The following is a 22,733-nucleotide window of genomic DNA, read 5'->3' on the forward strand; positions in this document are numbered from 1 at the left end:
AATCCAAAAGGGAAGAGGCTATGTTAAAGTCCAAAATAACAAACATAGTCATACAAAGGGGAAAAAAAGGCTGTAACACTTGACACAAGGACAAAGACGAACTGGCACAGAGGAAGGGGAGACATGCTAAATACTGTGGTGAGGGGAAGTCAATGAGACATGGCTGGAAACAATCATGGCGGGGCAGAACACAGGCAGGAAATACATGAGGGCAGGAAGTGAAGGATCTGAAAGTAGATTTACCCATAGGCCCGGCTTACCGGAAGGGAGGCGCCTTTAAAATAGTTAGAACGACTCCTCCAACTGAAAACAAGGTCAACTATGACTCTTTGTGTTATGAACGTTTAATGGGCTGCATCCCAGGAGTTACACCTGGATGCTGTCCATGCATCCATGATATAGATACATTATAATGATTAAGTCACTAGCATGGCTTCAGACCGTTGTTCTTGTTTTGACTGTAATATGAGTGAAGATGAGTCGATTCTGTTTGATGTAAATGTGAACGAACATGTTTAAAGCTGGTTGTTCCTGCTTTGCATTTGCTCATCTGCCAAAAATGAAGCACCAGTATGTGTCATGTGAGGTCTTTTGGCTTCATTCTAGTTTTGCTGGTGTTTACAGATACAACACTTAACACTGACACTTAACAATTTCCACCCAACCCTCTGGCTACTTGGTATTAGCTGGCTTTGCCAATTTTATCTCTCTGATTAAAATCAAACAAAGAATCGCTTTCAACAGTCTGAGCGACAGCTGAAAACATTTAACGTTTAAATTTCTATAGCTGTGTTTGTTGGTGCAGGTTGGTGTCAAAAAAGCTAGCTAATGTCATGATAAGTTGCATGTTAATCTCATCTGACTGATGCCCTTCTCCACAGCCACCAGTACCAGACGACCTGTCTATTGTGTGTTTCACCAGTGGAACCACAGGTAACAACTCTCTCAATTATGTGTCTCTAAATTAATTTTGTTTGGAGCTGAGATCACGACACAGTCATTCAGGAGCAAAGTCGATGCAGCTATCTGGCTAACAATGCTATCAGTAACTCTTATATCCTTAAGCTATTAAGTGTTGTCATTTTACAGCCAGAGCTCATCACACAGTTCATCCATCCCTTATCTATACTGTTTATCCTGTTTAGGGTCAAGGGCTAGAGCCAATCCCAGCTGTCATTGGGCGGGAGCGGGGTACACCCTGAACTGATCGACAGTCAATCACAGGGCTGACACATAGAGACAGACAACTTTTCATGCTCGCACGCACAGTCACCAATGAACCTAACGAGCATGTCTTTGCACGGGGAGAACATGCAGACTCGACACAGAAAGGCCCACTTCGTCCAAACCTTCTAGCTGTGAGGTGACAGCGCTAACCAGCTAGCTCAATTCAACTTAACTGTATTCTTATAGCACCTTTCATGCATACATGCAGCCCAAAGTGCTTCACATAACAAATATTAAACAACGCAGACTGTAGTTAGAAATTTAAGATAAGATAGAACTTTAGTAATCCCAAAGGTTGTGGTAGCATGCTAACCATCGGTTAGCTTGTCCTACCCGGTTTGAGGCACCTACCTGTCCAACAGAAAGAAGGCCAACTCTGCATCGCTCTTTCGCCATGTTCTCCGGTCTGAATGGGGCCCAGTTGCTAATTTGAATGACTCCCACACTCACCTATACGCTGTGATTGGCTCAGGGAACCACAACAACACCCCTCCTGAAAATGTCCTGTGCAAAGCAAAACAACAGAATGGATGCAGAGGGAAGGGTCTCACAAGGGTCTGCACACACACTGACCAACACACATGTATAGAGGCCCATAAGTGATGATTTATATTATATTTGTAAAAGTCTATATTATATTTTTTTAGGAAAATCCTACTTATTATACCTTTAAGTGTATGGGTTAATGTTAAAGAGACAGTGCCTAAAGGAAAAACAATATTACACTAGTTATTCACAGAAGTAGGCAGGAAGTAATGGTGGCAGTTAAAAGTATTGACAGTTTTTAACTTCTATTGCAGAAGATTTGAATTTAAAGATAGGGAATGACAATAATTAAGAAAAGATTATATTGCTCCTGATACTGCACATGGTACTAATAAATAAGCAGAAATATTGCACTCTATAAAGAACTCATTTGCAAGACTAAAAAGTAAAATAAGTTTAATGTAAAATATGAAAAGACAAGTGGGGATAGACTAAAACAAATGTGGCATCATCAGATTTGTTCCACTGAGTAGCTACAAAGGCCAAATTTGTGTTATACTTCTATTAAACTGTTTCTCGTGAGGATCTGCATTCCTGTGCAAAATATTTACCACAATGCACCATGCCAAGCCTAGTTGTCATCTAGGCTTGGCTTGGTGCATGCCCTAATATTGCAAGCTGAAAACCACACCTTAACAAGGTTCCCTTCCTAACGTCAAACATTCTGACTTCTGCAGCCTACTGATAAACAGAGTTCACTGACCTGATACTGCTCCATTTAACTGTAGTCACATAGTAATGTTTGCTCTGACTCATAAATAAATACATTCTTTCTTCTCCCGGTTGATTACGCATTTACAAGTTATAAAACAGAGTTAATCAGGATTTTGTGAATGCATAAGAAGCAGCTGCTGAGGTCAGGCATGTGGACAGGTCACTTTGATTTTAACTGATCTAAAATATAATAATATTGTATTTTGACTTACCTAACATGTATTTGGCATCAGTAGTTTGACAAGTTTGACAGCCTGCAGACGACACACCTCTTCCAGTCACAACATTATAAAAGAATTCCTTTCCAGGCCAAAGCAATGATGGTATTCTTATAATGCAGCTGGTGGCTATAAGTAGCACTTCCTGTAAATGAAGGGTTTTTAAGAAGACGAAAATTAAAAAGTTCACCAATCAGGTTATGCATTGATAACACTGTGTGTGATGATCTTTTGATCCTTTGTGACTCAGTGGACACAGTCTGAGGAAGGGTTTAGGCAGTTTTCCAGTTCAGACTTGGACAACTCATTCTGAAAATAAAAGCTATGATGACATTGTTTGCTTTTGGTAAAAATTCAATCAACAACAATGCTAAAACAAAGAGGTTCACTGATGCATATTTCATGTATTTAGCATCTTTTTGGACACTTAATTTGCACTTTAAAAAGGCATATATGAGATGTTAATTCACGAACTGATTCATGTTTTTTCCACAGCCATTAAAAAAACTGTAAATGCTCAGGAGCACAGAGGATTTCTTAAGGTCGAGCTCTCTTGTTGAAAATTTTCAAGAATGATAACACATTAAAAATTTGCATTTACAACAGAGAAAGTCTCCGATTGCTCAGATTACAATGCTTTATTGGATCAAATACTCTGAAAGGGGAGACGAGAAACAAGCATTTACTGTAAATCAATCCAGTTTCTTCACAGTAGCAGAGTTACTTAAAAGCAAAGGGATAATTAACCTCTTTCATTACACAATTGTCCACTCTGCATTGATTCCCCTGCATGTCCTGACAAGCCAAAAAGTGTGGCACAGATACGGTATGCGAGTGAGGAAGCACGGCTGCTTTTTCGGGAGGTCTTGTCCAACAGCTCTGACACCAACAGGAAAGGGAACAAAAGTGAGGTTATGTGAGGACACGCTGGTGTCAGATTACAAGCCACATTAAGAGTCAACTGTAAACGCTGCCACCTGCTGGCTGTGAGAAAAACATGCAGCCTTCCCCAACACGGGGTGAGATTTCCACAGCTAGCTGTGCATTTCTCGAGAATTCCCTCCGTCTGTGTTGCAACATCTGCTCAGGGCTGAACCAATAACAACATGGTTGGGTGGTGTCAGATGACTCCTGATGAAGTCTGAAAGAGGAACACATTATTTAAGAGTCATTGCCTCACATGAAACATGGGGTATAAACAGGACTGACCTTTGAGATTACTGTAACTGAGTAAAATAGTGGTAGTTTTTAGAGTGTTGTAGAAATTGCCTAACACAAAAAAGTGTCATTCAGGGATTTTTGTTTGTTTGTTTTTTCACATGACATTTCTTTCTCTCCACTTAAGGGGGAAACACAGCTTCAAAACAAGTCTGATAATTCAAGTAAAATGTTTATGAAAGATGCATTTTTTCAATATCAAAAGGGAAGGTAACTGTCTTAAAAGTCTGGATATCAAACGGGATTAAATCAATTATTGCAGATGCTTTTTTTAAAATGAAATTAGAGAGTTTTAGAATTAGGAAAAGCTGTATTTTTTTTAACTTTTTATACAAAATATTTGTCCATACTGCTCATGCTAGTGTCCATTAATACAGGTTTTAAACTTTATAAATAAGAAAACAATTAAAAAGGCATTAAACGAGTTGGAACACTGACTTTACAAACCTACTGCATTACTGTAAATCATATAATATATTTTGCTCCCTCAACACAAGCAGCCAACAGAATCCTCATTGTAATAATAACTTTATTTAACAATAACTTTGTTTGTATAGTACCTTTTAAAACACACAGTTACAAAGTGCTTTACATACACGAGAGAGTGCGCATGTAAAACAGACAGACAGGCAGAAATACAACATGCATACACAAATATATGTCTGAAAGTAGCATATTAGCATACATTCAAACACATACAAGGATGTTGCACAGACAGACAGAATTTATGAAAACGCTGACCTAAAGAAATGGGTTTTTAGCAGCAGTTTAAAACTGACCACGGATTCAGAAGACCTAATGTTTTGGGGTAGACTGTTCCAGAGACTGTTCCTGCAAACACACGATCACCTCTGGAGTTGAAGTGTGTGAAAGCTCCTTTGTCTATACAAATCAGTCTAGACATGAATCCAATTCCAAGTATTTCTGGCAAGGCCAGGTTTGGCTTTCCACGTCTGATTTATTTTGTGTTCCCCTTTGGATGTCTGCATGATCCTCGGGAAGGTGAGGGGAGTTTCAGCTTTGTGATACGTGTGTTTTTCTGTCTGCTCACACAGGAAACCCAAAGGGAGTCATGCTCACCCATGGGAACGTGGTGGCAGATTTCTCAGGCTTCCTTAAAGTAACAGACGTGAGTGTCCCTCTTTTTCTTTTGTCCTTTACCCAGGAAACATTGAATGATCCTAAATAAACATGTCTAGCTTTGTTAAATGATCAATAAGTTCTGTCTCTTATTTTACTATACAACTTTTGCCTGTATCTTCATGAAGTCCCCATGTTGCAGGTCATCTGATTGTTCCCTTCCTTCTGTTTTTTTTTTGTTGCAGAAAGTCATTTTCCCCAACCAAGACGATTGCCTCATTTCCTTCCTGCCACTGGCTCACATGTTTGAGAGACTGATCGAGGTAAATGAGCTGACCTAAGATCTGTGACCACCGGAACGTGTGTGTTTTTGAGTGGGAGCAGAGGATACACAGGATCCGTGTGTGCTGCATGACTTTGAATGTGGGCGTTAATTTGACATTATTTAGTGTGTGGGAGGGAAGAAGCAGAAGTGGGAAAGGGAGGGAGAGGATCTGGTCTCCCTTTTCTTTCCATCTCTTAAGTTTCGTTTTCCAACTCCATGGGTGAATGCCAATTGTGGCTTTTACAGCAACTGCTGTGTGTGTTGCATCATTTCAAAGCCCCCTGAAGCTCACACACACATTTACTGTGAGAACTGTCTGCATCTGGTGACAAACCAGATTCCTCCCTTACAGTAACTCCTACCCTATTTTTTTAACCGAAGGTGGCATATTTAAGTGTAATCCAGCAGTTTAGTATTTCTGGGAAATTTTTTTCAACAGGCACAGTAATGAAAGCATGCACAGTTGGTCTGAATTTACAAAGAGTCTACTGTTCAGCTGACAAACACCACTATATTTTCAGTTTCAGTATTACCCAGAAAACAGAGATATTAATTCCATTCATCCCAGAGCACTCCTGCCAAAGGAAAATGTTTCCTGTCTGATGCTTGTCTTGTGAACATGCCCAAGTAGAGACCTATTTGTCAAAGTAATCAGGTTTTATTTGTCACCCGGATTTTAGCCAAGAGGGCTGATTTTTACATGCTGTGTAAGAAATCTACAGGTTACAACATTCCCCACAACATTTCTAAAAACGAAACTTAAAAAGAGAAGGATGACAAACTGAACCAAGGTTCAGAGGATTTTCCCCGGCTTTCCGTCCTGCCAAGGCCAACTGCTCCCCTGAGATACAAGAAAACATGCACACATGTGCAGTTATATTAGGAGCACACAAAGAAGAAAGTAGTAATGGTTGCATCAGATTATTTAAGGTCGCCTGTCAGTTTGTCACCTTCTCTTCATTGTACCTCACCAAACCGCAGTAAGATAAACACACTCAGGAAACATCAGGTCTGCTTTTAACCATCCTGCATTGAATCTCAGCCATTCCTGTTTTTGGTGGTTTTTCTGCCTCCATACATGGTAACAGCTTTGGCTGCATGGCTGCAGTTATGTTTTATGTTTGTCCATCAGAGCGTCGTCCATATATACTGATATCCTGATATCTCACAAACACCAAGATGAAATATTTTCCATTTAATCTCAAACATCCACTTATGGGCTGCACAGTGGTGCAGTGGTTACACTGTCGACTCACAACTAGAAGGTTCCTAGTTCGAACCCCAGTTCGGACGTAGGGGGCTTTTCTGTGTGGAGCCTGCATGTTGTCCCCGTGCATGCGTGGGTTCCCTCCAAGTACTCCGGCTTCCTCCCACAGTCTAAAGACATGCTCGTTAGGTTCATTGTGACTCTAAAATTGCCCGTAGGTGCGAGTGTGAGGGTTAAAGGTCTGTCTCTGTGTGTCAGCCCTGTGATTGACTGGTGATCAGTCCAGGTTGTACCCCGCCTCTCACCATATGACAGCTGGGATAGGCTCCAGCCCCCCACGACCCTGAACAGGATAAGCGGTATAGGTAATGGATGGATTGATATCCATCAAGGTCAAGGTGACTGTGATCTCACGGTGACTAAAGATTTAATATGTTAATTGTAACACCCTTTCCCAAGAATGTCTAATAGATAAAATGATAAAGTAATGACATATTAGCTGTGTCCCAATCCAGGGGCTGTATCCTTCAAAGGGCGTATTTGAAGGCCAATTGCGGCACAGCAGCGCGTTGAAGGCTGTCCCAATTTGAGGGCTCCTTCAGATGCGGCCGACAAGATCCCAGACCACAAAGGATCCATCAGGTGCATCCTTAATGGCCCGACGTATCCTGAGATTCATTGCGCGCCATTTCAAATGAGATGGTGGACTCTTACCCGGCCGTGGGATACACTTTTAAATGTAAAGGTTTTTGGCTTCAGCTATATCAAATAGCTAGCGATACACATGTTAAAAAAACGAAAGGGCCCTTGAAATAAATTATCTTTCAAACTAATAGGTTAAGTTACGTGACATTAGTTATGCAAGATAGTTAGCCCGCTAGCTACCCATTAACTAGGTGACAGGAGCAGCATTTGGTGACGCAAGGGTAGACCAGACCGTCTCATTTCAGTTCGGCTTTAACGGTCCACGCGGACTATGAATGACGCATCCTCCATAGACCGCCTCCTTCAAAGGCTGCAGCCCCTGGATTTGGACACAGCTATTGTTTACCGAAAAAGTGGAGGGAACACCTTAAAATATGCTGAAAATTACTTGACAGAATTTTGGTGATCATAGGTAAAGATTACTATATATTCACGTCTGTCAGACAGCTGAGAGACAGACAAGAGCGAGATGTTTTCTGGCATCATGTTCCCTCTGTATGTGATTGTATTGCGACCTCTCCTGTTCAGTGTAGGCCTCCCTATGATGTTTTGTTTTAGAGAGGTAATGTATTCACTCTGTGTCACTCATTCTGATGAATATCAACTGTAGCTTGACTTGTTGGGGTAAGCATGAAACCGCGAGACAGTAATTCTTGTTCTTGTTATCATTTTATCCAGATGCATTTGTAGATTGGAGATCTTAAAGTGGCTGCAACTGAACCCCACCCTGCTTAGAAAAAATGAAGAATGAGGTTTAAAAAAAGCTAGATTTTCCATTTAGAACAGCTGGCCCCTTGATGTTTTCAAGGTTTGATGTTTCTTAAACAGAACTGAGAACAAAAACTGAAGTGAACCTCAAACATTCACATGCTGGACGCCCTTTGGCTCTCCACAGTGGGATTTGTAGTTTCACATCAGCAGTTTTTATTTTGACCAAATGTTGACAGCCAATAAAACAGACCTCAGGCAGAGTGGCAGTTTGAGGATGTCAATCGAAAGGCTCTTGGTGCTTTCTTTTCACACCATATTTTTCATCACTGATTAAAGTTCAGGCACAAAATGTTACATCTAAAACTGAACAGCTGAAAGAAGTTGTGCTGAGACGATTTCTGTCTCTGCTAATGACTCCACTCAACTCTTTATCAATGTTAGGTGTCTGTATTTGATAAAGTGTGCACCGTCACGTGTGGGGGTTAGGTGCCATGTGTGTGTCGTGCAGCCATAAGGTTACATAAGATTAGATATGCCCGCTTTTTTTGCCTGCAGCAACATTGTCAACGGCGTGAGACTCAGACACAGGAAACCACCTAAGTTCCCCAGAGAACTGCACATCAGATCACACTGTAGAAGCAAGAGGCTTCACATACAAATACATGCACACACAGCACCGTATACGTAGCGCTGTCAAACAAAGGGGTGGGAAAGAGGGCGGGGCTTGTGATGTTGCTGTGTCCTCAAACAGCTCCGGAAACAGGAAGAGGGTCGAATATGGAGTTTAAAGCCACAAGAGAAGAATAGAGAAGTGTGATGAGTTGATTCAGCAGCGCCTCCCATACGGTATCTCCCTCTCTCCCCACCACCCTGAGATAAAAAATGGGAGTAGTTGCAGTTTCCTTGATGATTGCTGAATAATGAGTCTTTACTTCTGCCACTTATTTGACTTAATCCCCTGCGAGCACTTCCTATACTGTGTGAGTGCAAAACAGAGCAGTCATGTCTCGGCATGTAGAGTGACTTGTTTTTCCAAAACAATCAGTGAGTTCATCTCAGTCTATGTTAGATCTCTTCACCATGATTCATCATGATTCATCAAACTACAAGTCATACATGGGCTCATTTACTGCATAACAATATTTTTAATTTGATACTCTGATAAGAAGGTGTTCCTTTTAGGGGTGCTGGTTTAGCTCAGTAGGTAGGGCAGGCGCCTCATGTACAGAGGCTACAGTCCTCGACGCACGAGGTTAGACTCGCGATCATTTGGTGCATCATCTCCCACTCTCTATTCCCAACCTTTCCTGCCTATCTTCAACTATCGTATCGAATAAAGGCAAAAAGCCATCCATCCATTATCTATACCGCTTATCCTGTTCAGGGTCGCAGGGGGGCTGGAGCCTATCAATTCCAGGCGGGGTACAACCTGTCCTGGACTGGTCACCAGTCAATCTCAGGGCTGACACAGACAATCTCACACCTACGGGCAATTAGGAGTCACTAATTAACCTAACGCGCATGAAACCAGGAATACCAAGAGGGAACCCACGCATGCAAGAATATGCAGACTCCACAGAGAAAGGCCCCCTACATTCAAACCAGGACTCGAAACTATTCAAAAAGTGAAGAATCTTCTTCCACCATCTATTATAGCTCATTTAGTGTTCAGATTAAAATATATATCTAAAAGGAGCTTTCTCACGCATCACAGTGTGAAACAGGTAAGGTTCCTCTTTCGTGTGGGAATAAAAACCCTTAACCTTTACAGAGAATGTCATGGACTGGTTTGTTACATGAATGCCCAACAAGCACTTACAGTAAATATAGGTACTGTTAATATATCAGAAATGTTCTATTAAAACTATTGTTTTTGAATTTGTATTACTGTTTTTATTTAATTTTAGCTAACAGTTCTCTTTCTGTGTGTGTGTGTGTCTGCAGTCTGTGGTGTACTGCCATGGAGGACGGATCGGGTTCTATCAGGGCGACATCCGTCTGCTCCCAGACGACATGAAGGCCCTGCGGCCGACCATCTTCCCTGTGGTGCCTCGCCTCCTCAACCGCATGTACGACAAGGTGAGACGAGCAGCTTTTTACACTTAACTTTCAGAGAAGCTCTTGTGTATTCGCTTGTTCTGCTGCGAATGAAGCAAATCCTGAAGCTTCACTGTGAATTTCTCTGGAAGAGAACCAGCTGTGCTTTGTTTGGACACCTATGCTGACAGGGATTTGTGGTTTGAAAGTCAAATGAAATTGGTTCCTGCTGCTTTCATGAGTCATGTAAAGATATTTAGCATCTAGTGCTGTAGCTGTGGTTTACGGAGAGAGAGAGAGAGAGAGACAAGTTTCTCCTCTGACTAATGCAATTCAACTCTGGTTTCCTGAGAAATGCCTGTTGCATAACCTGCACATTGTGAGAGAGATGTCACTGGGAATCATGTGAGGAGATAAATCAGAGTGGTGTTCCTATGAGTGGTGTTACCTCCTTCCTGATAATTTAATGACAATTTTTGTTTGACAATGAGAGCTAGGGAAGGGAATGTCCCCAGCTGTGTATTTTTGCTGAATCAGTGACATATTTCACATCACTTCTCATAACTTATTTTCCATAAAGCCTTTTGTTGGGCGTCGGTTTGGCTTAGCTGTTAAATCGGCGACCATATACAGAGGCTATCGTCCTCAGGGCGGCGGCCCCGGGTTCAACTCTGCCCTCGGCCCCTTGCCGCATGTCATCCCCACTCTCTCTGGCTCTATCCACTGTCCTCAAATAAAGGCATAAAAAGCCCCCCAAAGATCTTAAAAATCTTTCCTTTCATCATATATATTACAAGTTTGTTTGTTGTTTTCTTTTTTCTGAATCACTTTAATTTTATGATTTTATTTCCTTCAGTCATGTATCTTTTTGATTTAAACAAGTAAAGCACTTTATAATTTTGTTTTTCATGTATTTCAAGTGCTATTTAAATAACTCTTATAACTATTATGTTCATATTATTCTGTCTTTGTGTCCTCTGCAGATCTTCAGCCAGGCTAACAGCCCGTTGAAACGTTGGCTGCTCAACTTCGCAGCAAAGAGAAAAGGTGCAGAGGTCAGCAGCGGGATCATTCGCAGCGACAGCATCTGGGACAAAATCTTCTTCAGTAAGATTCAGGTAAACACTTTCTAAATGTGCCACTAACACTTTTTTTGGTACAGATTTTCACTGAAATATGGAAATGGAAGAGGGGAGATTATCATGCACCAGAGCCTCTCAACATAATAACAAATGTAACTGAACTATGGACTCTTCGAGCTTCAAATGGTGTCTTAACAGTCTAATTTTTGCAATTTACATATAGACTCAAAGCCCCCAAAGCTCCTCGTCTATTAGTATTTGTATATGAGTACAGTATGTCTTTATAAAATTAAAGTGATAATCTCAAAGATCTCAGTTTCATTCTCTTTGGCGGCACCTATGGCGATAAACGGTAATTGCGGGATCACACATCCCAGATATCCAGACAGTGTCGCATGTGTGACGTCCACGGTTGGCTCCGGTTGTAACTCTTGATTTTCCAAGCTAGCAGTCGCTTTCCTTTTTAGACTGTTTGCCTTCATCCAAGCGTCCAATTTGTTTCTTTTTCTTTGGATTTTCACTTATTTTTGAGGTTGTATCTGTAGTCATCCACCTTTTCTTCTTACTCGCAACACTTGCAGAGACCAGAAAAGCACCCGCTTAGCTCCGCCTACCCTCTCTGGCAGACCAAACACTGCTGGGTGATGGAAAACGCGTCACTAACTGGGCGCTGCTTGTGATTTTTTCCACGAAAGCCACCACAGACACCCAGTGTATAATGATACTATATACTGCAAATGCAAAGGCTTTCATCAGTGGGCCATAGGCTCAATAACCATTGTTTTACCTCATTCGGCGATAGATACATTTATTTAAATGAAAATCTTCAAGATTATTACTTCAAATATTCATGACTTAAAAACAACATCCAAAGTAAAACTAAAAACATCTTTAGGTATAATTTTTAAAGAGTAAAATACTCAAACGAATGTGAGCTGTTTTTTTAAATTGTATTTAAATGACTTAAACCAATAAGAAAGGCCTAAATCCGAAAAAAACAGAACAGTTAAAAGTTAAAAATATTTATAAATACTACTTTAAGAAAAACATAACACATGACTGTATTAATGATGTGTTTCCTCCCTGTACAGGCCAGCCTGGGAGGAAGGTTGAGGATGATTATAACAGGAGCGGCTCCTACCTCACCCAGTGTCCTGGGATTTCTCAGAGCAGCACTGGGATGCCAGGTCAGACACGCACACACACACACACACACACACACACACACACCGCACACCGCACACCAGACACATATTCAGAAACTGAATTTACATAATTAATTCTCTAGGCTCAAACCATCACACCTACATGTCTAACCAAGGCCTTTACCTTAACCAAAACCTTATTCCGAACACAACCATTACACAGCCCTGAAGCCAGGAGGACCTCACAGAGATAGATACATGCTGTGTGCAACCAGCATACAATACAATACATGGAGGGATACATGCGGCACTAAAGTACAAATTCACAACCCAAATCCTTTATACAACCGTCTCAACATGTCTGTGTCTGTGTGCAGGTGTACGAGGCGTACGGCCAGACAGAGTGCACAGCTGGCTGCACATTCACCACACCTGGAGACTGGACTCCAGGTGAGCGACATGTTTATGTAACAGAAAGCAAAGAGAAGAGACCACTCAGATAGTAAAGCAACTGCTCAGAAACTTGTTTTTTTTTATCACACTCAGCGAGGGGAAAAAACGGGCAAAAGTGAGAAGGAGGCTGTATGTCAATGAGGAGAAGAGATGAGGTGTGAAAGGCAGTGAGAGAGACAGGGTAGAGGCAGCTGTCAAGCCACAGTGTTAACGGTCATAAAGGCTGCTTAGGGGATTCCCAACACAAACAAAAGGGTATAAAAGACATAAATGCCTGTTAAGCTTCAAGAGAGCTGCTTTGTTCAGTTTACCCTCTTGGCCTTGATAGTAATTTTCCAGAATAATTTCTATGCAATTATGTCGACTCATAAAGATTTAGTGTAAGTGTTTTTCTCTGCAGACATTAGACTTTTAAGAACCAGTTAAACCAAAATGAACCTGTTTTAATACGGCACATTTGTGTGTTATTCTAACTGTGTATAAAAAGCAAGTAAATATGTCTTTTAGATAACATATAGAAGTATTTATTGCAACGCATCCTACCACATGCCTGAAGAACCTGTTTTTGGAGCAGGTTGGCATCATGATGATAAAAAATTTTATTTGATGGCGCCTTTCAGATCACCCAAGGTCACCTTACAGGAAATAAAAGCATACATGTGCATTTGATGTTTTTGTTCAGCCAGTCCAACTACCGTCATGCAAGAATACATAATAACAAACATGAATAAGAGGAAATAGCTTTAAAATATCCCCAGACAGCGCCTCTCTGCTCTTACTGGGAGCCTGAAGAAGATGTCATTGTCTGCTCTGTATGGAGCTTTAACTACACTGATGTTTGTATAAAGAAGGCTGAAACATCAGAGAGCGTCTTTATCTCTTATGAAATTCACTGATAAAATTGACTTGTTTTGAGCCCTTCAGAGCAGGTCGAGTTGAAGGTAATGAAGTCAGCATTTAAATTCTGGTCACTTTAATATAATTTAACAGCAAAGGGAACTTTTTTAAAATCATGTTTGTAAGCTCCAGACATTTTCATTGATAATTTTATACTTCCTTAAAACCTTTTAGCAGCATTAAGTAAATTATAATAAACTGTTAATTACTTGTGGTATAATAACAGGCTGGTTTGCCCTTTTTATGTAGCATGTGGACTGTAGCACAAGTTAACTCACTGGCTTGTGATTACTGTCTTTTACAAGCCTGGCAGCTGTGGTGTACACAAGTGTGACCTTGCAGTCAAAAGCACCAAATGACTAATTGCATTATAATGCAGAATCACATAAGCCTTATTCTGAAATACCAGTACTGGGTGTAACTTCATGTGGAATATATTCCCAAACAAGACCTTTGACCAAAGCAGCTTGTGCAGTTTTTGAGACAGTGTAGTCGTCATCAGCCAGATGTGAATTCCTCAAGCTCATTCTTTTGTTTGCATCAGTGAAACAAATAAAATGTATACTGGCTGTGCAGAGTATAAGTAAAAAGCCTCTCACCTAAAATGAACTCAGTATAAAGGTTACTTAACACTTCCTACTGTACATCATATATGCTCCAGCCTGGCATGCAGCTGGGGCAGTTTTAAAACTGTTAGATAACACTCACTGTATTGACTCCCATCAATATGCAGTCCAGCATCACCCCCTACCGCTCACTTCTGATATTGCATGACAAGGTTGAATTGTCTTTAAAGGGGCCATATCTTTGAAATGGATATTGTCAAGATGTCAACTTATGATTCCAATACCTCCTGGCGATTTTGGCTCGTACATATAAGGCTGAGAACAGCCGTGTTTTCTAAAACTTTGGAGTGACAGTGCAGTGCGACCGCTCTCCCAGGTGGGATCCCAGGAGGGGCTACGCAGTCACTCTAAATACTGTCAGCCAATCGTGGCTAAGGTCTAACATTTGCAAGGCAAAACATCTTGTTCGTTTCAGGAGGAAGGAGAGGCTCCGAAAAATAATTTGATTAAAATATGTATACAATTTTTTAAACGAAACAAACTTCACCAACGTGATTCAAAAACGCATCAGAAAAATAAGAAATTGATTGCATAGCTAAAATATGTCCCCTTAATAAATTTGAAACTTGTCTTTCTCTCTATCTTTCTTTTTGATGTCAAACACATTAAGTCTGAAATATCTTTTTAACCCATTTAAGCAAATATGTCCAGGTAAAAGATTATTCAGTTTTATACAATAGTTACTTCCGACCAAGTAATCTGAGTGCTTATATAGAGTACAACATCACTGGGACCTTTCATTCTGTGTATCACTCTGCCTCAGCCGGGTGTTTTGAACACTGTAAATTAACACTACAGAAGGCCGTGTATGTCTACATTGATCAAGCTGGTGCCTCTGAATCACACAGCTGACTCTTATTTCACTGGTTGATGATAAATTAAAACAAACAGATACATGTACATGATGAAAAACAGCTGATCTGTGGTAACCTGTAGACGCAGAGTGCAGGAGAATGTTTGGGTTGCTTGGCAACAACAGTCCAGTTTCAGTTAAGTTGTGGAACTAGTTCATTTGGTGGAACAAAAGATAGTCTGTTGTTGATTGTTATTGTTGCTGCCTCGTGCCTACAACCGAATCACAGCTGTCATGATATTCAGAACTCCCTCCCTCTCATGTGATATTGCTTAATTATATGGCCATCATAGGAATTTGCATATTGTTGCGCTTTGAGTACATAAAAGATTTAAATCCATTCATCATCACTATATTCTAGTAACCAATACTGAAGCTGTGAATAAAAGTACAAAAGAAGAGGCTTTGTTAAGTTTAATTATATTGGGGCACCGGTTTAGCTCAGCGGTTAAATTGGCGGCTCATATACAGAGGCTACAGTCCTCGTGCGGTGGCCTCTGGCTTGACTCCCACCCTCTGCCCCTTGCTGCGCGTTATCCCACTTTCTCTCTTCCCCTGCTTCCAACACTATCCACTGTTCTCTCATCATTACAGGCTTACAAGGACCAAAAAATAATCTTAAAAGAAAAAAAAAGTTTCAGTATTTTGCTTGTTCTGTCCCCATAGGTCACGTCGGGGCCCCGCTGCCGTGTAACCTCATCCGACTGGTGGATGTTCCTGATAAGAACTACTTTGCCTCTAAGGGAGAAGGAGAGGTAAGAGACGGGATTTCAAGAGAATAATACATATGTACGAAGTTGTTCTTTACAATATCCACTCATGTCAGAGAGAAAACTTTAAGCTTTTTACATTGTCACTGAATTTTTTGTCATTCACATAATTGTCTTTAAATGCCAAGACACAGAATCAAGTGCCAGATAAAAGATAAAAAAATTGTTGCTGGAGGGATTTCTTTATTTTGATGTTTTCAGCGGGAAACTTTATGAAATAAGAACATACGTTAGTTATAAGAATAAAAAGGTAATACTATTTCAGGCCTGTGTTTTCACCGGAGATATAGTGTACATGTTTTACCTTGACCCTTCTCTTCTTCTCTTCCATCTTATCTTCCATCCAGGTTTGTGTGAAGGGACCAAACGTGTTTAAGGGCTACCTCAAAGACCCAGAGAGGACCACCGAGACGCTGGACGCAGACGGCTGGCTTCACACCGGAGACATCGGCAAATGGTTACCTGTACGTACACACAGCTCACAGCTCACAGCTCACATCAGACTCCATTGTTTATGTTACACAGCATAATGCATTGTTTTCACATTTTTCACCCTGTTTCTCCTCTCCTGCAGAATGGCACACTGAAGATTATTGACAGGAAGAAGCACATCTTCAAGCTGGCGCAGGGCGAGTACATCTCCCCAGAGAAGATCGAGAACATCTACATCAGGAGTCAGCCTGTGGCACAACTCTATGTTCACGGAGACAGCCTGCAGGTAAGGATAGTGACACGCACACAGCATTGTTACATCCTATAGACCTTAATTATTCTAAATAAGCAAACTTTAACTCCAAAATATTGTTTTCTATCTCTCCAGTCCTGTTTGGTGGGAATCGTGGTTCCTGACCCTGAAGTCATGCCTGAATGGGCCAAGAAAAAGGGCATATTAGGCACCTACAAGGACCTCTGTAAAAACACGGTAGGTGGCACATGGGTCAAAAGCTCTAAAACACAGTTAACAATGCACAGATGCTGAAACTACTCAAGAATCTGTTAAAGATAACTTCCTTCTTTTCAACAGGAATTGAAGAAGGCGATCCTTGAAGATTTGGTGCGTCTGGGCAAGGCCAGTGGCCTCCACTCTTTTGAGCAGGTAGGAAGCACGTTGTATGTTTGGTTTTGAGGGGAAGACAGCATATTTTTTAAAATACCTTCGTTTTTTTTGGTATTATCTTTGATAAATATCTAAAATAACCTTGTTCTTAAAGCAATATGACTGTATGTATGCCAGCAGTACAGTAAGAAAGGTCTGTGTGATTAAGTCTTTAAAGGGTTCAAATATTACTCCAGTTTATCTACTCCGTTTATAGATATACTGTGACTATACTTAAAATTGTAAACATATTTATCTTTGGCAATATGAGCGATGTTGACTTCAGCAATTCATTTCTTGTTATGATGCACAAAAGTTGTAGTTTAGTGTAAAATACTTGTGTTCTTGTCTCCTTTTAAAATTATATAACCAAAGAAGTTTGCACTCATTTGAGGTAAATAATCTTGTTATGATTCTGTCACATCTGAACCACAAGGGCAAGGACTCAAAATGCAAACTCAGAGGCAGGTTAAAGTTCAATCAGTGGTCTCTAATTAAAAACAAGTCGGTTCACAAAAAGGCATTCAGCGAGGCAAAGGTAGCAAAAACAGCCAGCAGGCAAAAATCCAAAACGGGTCAGTATACACAAGGAACACAGGGAGTTATGAGAGGGAATGCTGGAAGGAAATACAAAGACTAACAAACTGGAGCTGGGGAAGACACAGACTGAGACTTAAATACCCAAGGGGAGGGGGAGACCATCACACACAGGTGAAACACATTAGGACAGGTGCAGGTACTCAGGGGAGTGGGAAACACAGGGAAGTGAAGTGACCTGAAACGAGATGTGGTTGACAAAATAAAACACAGGAAACATGACACAGACAACAGACATGAGAGAATGATTCAAAATAAAATTAAACATGAACCGTGACAGATTCAACACCTTTTTCTTTCTTTTCCATTTTCCTTTTCAAGGTGAAGAACATCTACGTCCACAACGAGATGTTCTCCATTGAAAACGGCCTCCTGACCCCGACGCTAAAGGCCAAGAGACCGGAGCTGAAGGAGTTCTTCAAGGGGAAGATCGACCAGCTCTACAGCAGCATCTCCATGTGAAGGCTGGAAAGATCTTGTGTCTCCTTCAAGCATCTTAACTCCAAGATCTGCTTTGACCATTGACCTGCAGTGGGACAAAGATGTGACACCTTCGGAGTAAAATGCTTTGGGGGAGAAAGCCAAAAACTGGCCGTACCATGGAAGACTAAAAATACATAAATCAAATTAAATCAAAGATAGAAGGTGAAATACAATACACATTGTTATGGGGATTTCCTTTGGATGTATGCCTTTATTGCGGCATAATTACATTGAAAATATGTCAAAAGGAAAAGGATTTAACTACTGCTAGTGCATTTCAGGGCTGTCCAGCAGAGGGCAGCATAGCTCCACCTGTATAAAATACAAAGCACCTTCATTAGAGGTGCGAAAGAGCTTTGGCTATTTTAAAATGAAAAAATTGTTAATACCAAAATGAGAAAGAATCAACTGTCCAATCTACACGTTTGGGGTGGAGAGTAGGCGGGGCTTAACATTGCTTTTAACTTGAAATTGAAACAGATTTACTGTGAGCTAGCTTGCCAGAAGAAAGCTACTATTAGCCATGTAGTTTAAAAGGATGTATTGAGCTGAAGGATGTTTTACCTTCATACACTTTGAGGTTAATTCTTGGCACAATACTTAGTATGTGATGACAGTTTGTGTTAGCTTACAGTAAGCACTAAGTGATTTGATAGAAGAGGCTAAGCTAATGCTAATACACGACCGCAAGCTGGATAGCTTGACTTGCCCTACAGTCTCAATACATTTCTGAAAGCATAACATAAAGTCTGCTGACCGCCTACTGTAACTGTCTGCCTTGTTATAAAAACGAAACGCATAGCTAAATTTGAAAAACTACCAGAAGAAACCTACTGTAGGTTTTTCTTTTGGTCCTGCTACAAGTTTATCCATCCTGTATTCTTATAGCAGCGATAAACACAGCTCATGACTCCATCCCCATGTTGTGATTGGACAAGTGATTGTTGTGGCATATACAAGTGTTTAAGTTGCTGCACAGCACTGAAATGCACTACATCTCTTAACTTTTTTTCCCTTTGTTATTTAGTTGTGATTCAATCTCAGTGTGGCATGGAAAATTGAATCACAATGACAAACTATTTGTGAATGGACAAAAGCTAAATATTTCTCTTTCTTCACACACTGTAACTATACAGAAAAAGGAAATACATGAAACAATGTGAGCATTTCACTTTCTGTTCTCTAATTTAAATTAATGTGTTTAAAATCTTCCATACTTTGTTTCCTGCTATCCATCCAAACAAAACTTCAAATGCTCTGTCCCCAGCACCAGAAACTCATCAGCACTTTTACGTTGAACATTTATTTCTACTTCCTGTCAATCTGCTTCTCTTCTCTCCTACATTAGTTTAAACCCACCAGCCAAACACAGCGTAAATCCACAGTTGTACGACAGCAAGTGTGATGTCTTTGTGTATAGTGTAGCTCAAGGAGATGTCTAGAGCTGTGATACTGCTGACACCTTGTGGAAAATGGACTTTATCTTCAGTGGCAAATGGTTTGTTTTCATTTGATCGAACAACAGCAGTCCCATGAGGCAGGGCCTGACAAATCTCCCCTCATCAAACAACAAGGATTCAACTTGTGTTCAACCCAGACTTTATGCATTTAAACCAAAAACACATCCTGAATAAGATAATACGGTTGGGAGAATAATAGCCCCTGCCTTTTAAACCACTGCTGTCCACACTGTTTCATGTAGAGCATCTGAATGTTTGAGCCACACCACTACACTTTGCATTTACTCATTCATTAAGACATCTCTACGTGGCTGTGATCAGCAGTTTAGCATGCATGCTCCTTGTTTATAGGAAGGACTGGCCACACTGTAACAATCATTAGAGATCACACCTTGCAGTTGGTTCAATCACAACTTTCTTTATGTCCATCTTTGCACAAATAGTATGTCAGGTAACAAGAAAAAAAGAAATAATGCAAAACCAGAGCTCAGGGCAATGCATGCAGTTTGCCCTGTAATGCTGGGACCGATTGCATTCGACTTGAAAAAGATGATTATTTTTTATGTGGCCATTAAAAAGCAGGATGTATGCAGCTGCCCACAGCCACTGCTGCTAGTGCAAGGCTTTGTAACGTAGGCAAAGCTGAAGATTTCACTCACTGAAGGAAAATAGAACAACCATCAACTTTTAAACAAAAGAAAACCGTGTTTTTGGAGGGTTTACACGTAGAGGTAATGTATAGGCTTTTTAAGTTGATTACCGTCCCAAAGCATAAACAATGTGGATGTACATAAATGAGGACAGCTAGATGTAAGCATATTTATTAAATCAATGGTTTGAATGGATTTTTTTCTCTCTTTTTGCGTGTAGTGAGATGAATTGTACTTATTTATTTATCTATTCTGCTGTAAAATGGAATCAGCACCATATCCTTGTAATGATTGAGTGCAGCAATAGGAAGGAGGGAGGGTGGGCATTAGGACAGGGGCAATGAAATAAAAGATATTCTGGAATGATTTTAAACTTGTGTCTTGTTTCTTCTTTAATGATGTATTCAATAGAGTTTGAAAACAGATTTTATTTTGAAAGGTTTTCCTGGAGTCCTAGCATCTGGTGGGAGAAAAACTGAACAGCTCTCTGGGAGGAGAGTTCATTTGCCTTCTGAAGAAAAATCCTTAAATTGACAATTACATTTTTTGTGTCTGAACTGTTGTAATTACTCGTTCTGACCACTAGAGGGCTGTGAAGCCATGTGTGCATTGATTACACTAGAATACCACGACTTCCTTTAGAGCCTTTCAAAATTAAATTCAACTAAAAAAAATTACGGATGGAACAGCTTTTCAGGGGTTTAAATGGTAAGTAGCCCCTCCCCGCAAGTAAAAATGATAAGATAAAAGGCATAATATTGAGAAATAAAGCTGTAATTATGAACCAAAAAGTCATTTTATGGCCTAAAAATAATATGAGATGAAAACGTCATAATTATGAATAAAAAGTCATAACTTACATAACATACTGGAATTCATACCAAGTTTACCAAGAATAAAACGTGTTTTCATAAAAAGTTAAGATTGTATTTATTTACACAAGGAATAGGGTAGAACACGATAGTTTATACTTTTAATGATCTGATTTCTGTTGTGCTGTGAGCATGAATGTCATGGATGTACGTAATCCAGCCATATGAAATGTTGTTAATGAAATAATGGAGACCCCAGGAAGAGTAGCTTTAAGACAGAAGCTAATGGGGATCTCGAATAAACATGAACATAACTGTGAGAAAATCTCATATTCACGACTTTAGTTCTGACTGTTTATCACATAGCCTAAATACAACGCTTTATCTCTTAATTTCAAGAAGGTAGCCTATCTCATAATGTTTAATGTTTAATAATGTAACATTAATATGATTTTTACCTGAAAAATATGACTAATCATATGTATATGTTTTTATTTATTTATTTATTTTTATTGAAATAGAAATTGTACAACAATATATGTCAAGTGAAACAACATATAGCCTAGTAGATTTTTTAGAAAACGGAGTAGGCTACACTATATAATCGAAGTTGTAACCTAATAAAAGACAAAGAAATAAAATAAAATAAAATAAGATAGCTAATGGTCTCTTTTATTAACTTTAAGGCATCAATAATGTTCAGTAGTTTTTTGTATTATGTTTTTTTTCTTTAACAGGCGGAACCAGACTTCCGTAAAATCGTCATCAGCAGCTGATTGTAAGATGACTGCAGGTGTTCTCGGTTGCCTAGCACCGCACTGAGGACGGAGAAGGAGAGTTTACATATTTTTAGCATCCTTTCTGGCCTGTCTTCGTGTTTTAAAAAACGTAATAATAACGTTTAGGGTAGCGTTTGTTTTGTACAAATATATAGTTCGTCGACCGTTTTTAGACGTCAATTTCCTTTGGAAATGGGTCGATACAAATGCCGAGTAAAACTCAGTCGTGACAGCGGATCACCGAACAAACGAGACACACCCGTGAAACCAGCACTGAGCAGGCGAGACAGTAAGAAATAAACATCCAAACATACACAACAGGGTTAGCCTTCAATGGAAGGAACTAGTTTTTAGCATAAGAGTTCACCAGATTATAGGTACCTTAATTTACATTTTAAAGCACGTTAATTTAGGTACAGTAAAATTCTAAAGTAAAATAACTAAAATTCTAGAGTAACACTCTAAAATAGCCACTGTTTTGGGAGGAATATGTCAAATACAGATTAATTCATTTGGTGCATATTTCAAACTTTGCAGAGTGCAGGAGACTTCTGCCCATAAGGCGTCATGAAGCAATTACAGAGGAACCGGTGATGGAAGAGATGAATGTCCCCACTGTCAGACCAATTTACCCAGTGTTGGTGGGTATTCTATCTACTCACATAAAGAAGGAATCATGATCTCATAATCTGATTATTCATAATCTAAAAGTTTAAATTCAAGTTGTTATCCAAGGTTTCTCAAACTCGTATTTTGTCTTACTCTCTCCTCATTTTCCGTGCTTATCCTGTACACACAGACTAGCATGAAGCCTGTCCACTGCGAATCTACGTTACACTTGAGCAGCCCTGCATTTACTGAAAATCCCAGATGCACTGCCATCCAGCCTGCTGCACCAGCTCAAAAAAAACATGGCTACCAAGTGTCAGCGACAGGTCATCCAACAATTCAGATGACTCCTGACCCCCGAGTTCTAAAATGTGTTGCAACGCCGGTTCAAGAAATATTGGCAGTCACTCCTGAAAGCATCACATCCTCTAGC

The 22,733-nt window shown here is 40.1% G+C and overlaps 1 protein-coding gene across 1 annotated transcript in view; it reads left to right on the forward strand.

Moving 5' to 3' along the window:
- Positions 1 to 20,456, forward strand: part of acsl6 (acyl-CoA synthetase long chain family member 6) — a 47,417-nt gene extending 26,961 nt beyond the window's left edge. Inside the window, exons 9-21 of the mRNA XM_069665687.1 lie at positions 882 to 933; positions 4,979 to 5,052; positions 5,249 to 5,326; positions 9,896 to 10,030; positions 10,972 to 11,106; positions 12,162 to 12,257; positions 12,593 to 12,665; positions 15,711 to 15,799; positions 16,162 to 16,278; positions 16,389 to 16,532; positions 16,635 to 16,736; positions 16,839 to 16,910; positions 17,829 to 20,456. Coding sequence (XP_069521788.1) covers positions 882 to 933; positions 4,979 to 5,052; positions 5,249 to 5,326; positions 9,896 to 10,030; positions 10,972 to 11,106; positions 12,162 to 12,257; positions 12,593 to 12,665; positions 15,711 to 15,799; positions 16,162 to 16,278; positions 16,389 to 16,532; positions 16,635 to 16,736; positions 16,839 to 16,910; positions 17,829 to 17,969 — 1,308 coding nt within the window. The 3' untranslated portion in view covers positions 17,970 to 20,456. The remainder of the gene's footprint in view (positions 1 to 881; positions 934 to 4,978; positions 5,053 to 5,248; positions 5,327 to 9,895; positions 10,031 to 10,971; positions 11,107 to 12,161; positions 12,258 to 12,592; positions 12,666 to 15,710; positions 15,800 to 16,161; positions 16,279 to 16,388; positions 16,533 to 16,634; positions 16,737 to 16,838; positions 16,911 to 17,828) is intronic.
- The last annotated feature ends 2,277 nt before the right edge of the window (positions 20,457 to 22,733 follow it).

The sequence above is a fragment of the Semicossyphus pulcher genome, unplaced genomic scaffold, assembly GCF_022749685.1.
Source record: "Semicossyphus pulcher isolate SPU_LCO1_2020_fin unplaced genomic scaffold, fSemPul1.0.p SCAF_10, whole genome shotgun sequence".
Lineage (NCBI taxonomy): Eukaryota > Metazoa > Chordata > Actinopteri > Labriformes > Labridae > Semicossyphus > Semicossyphus pulcher.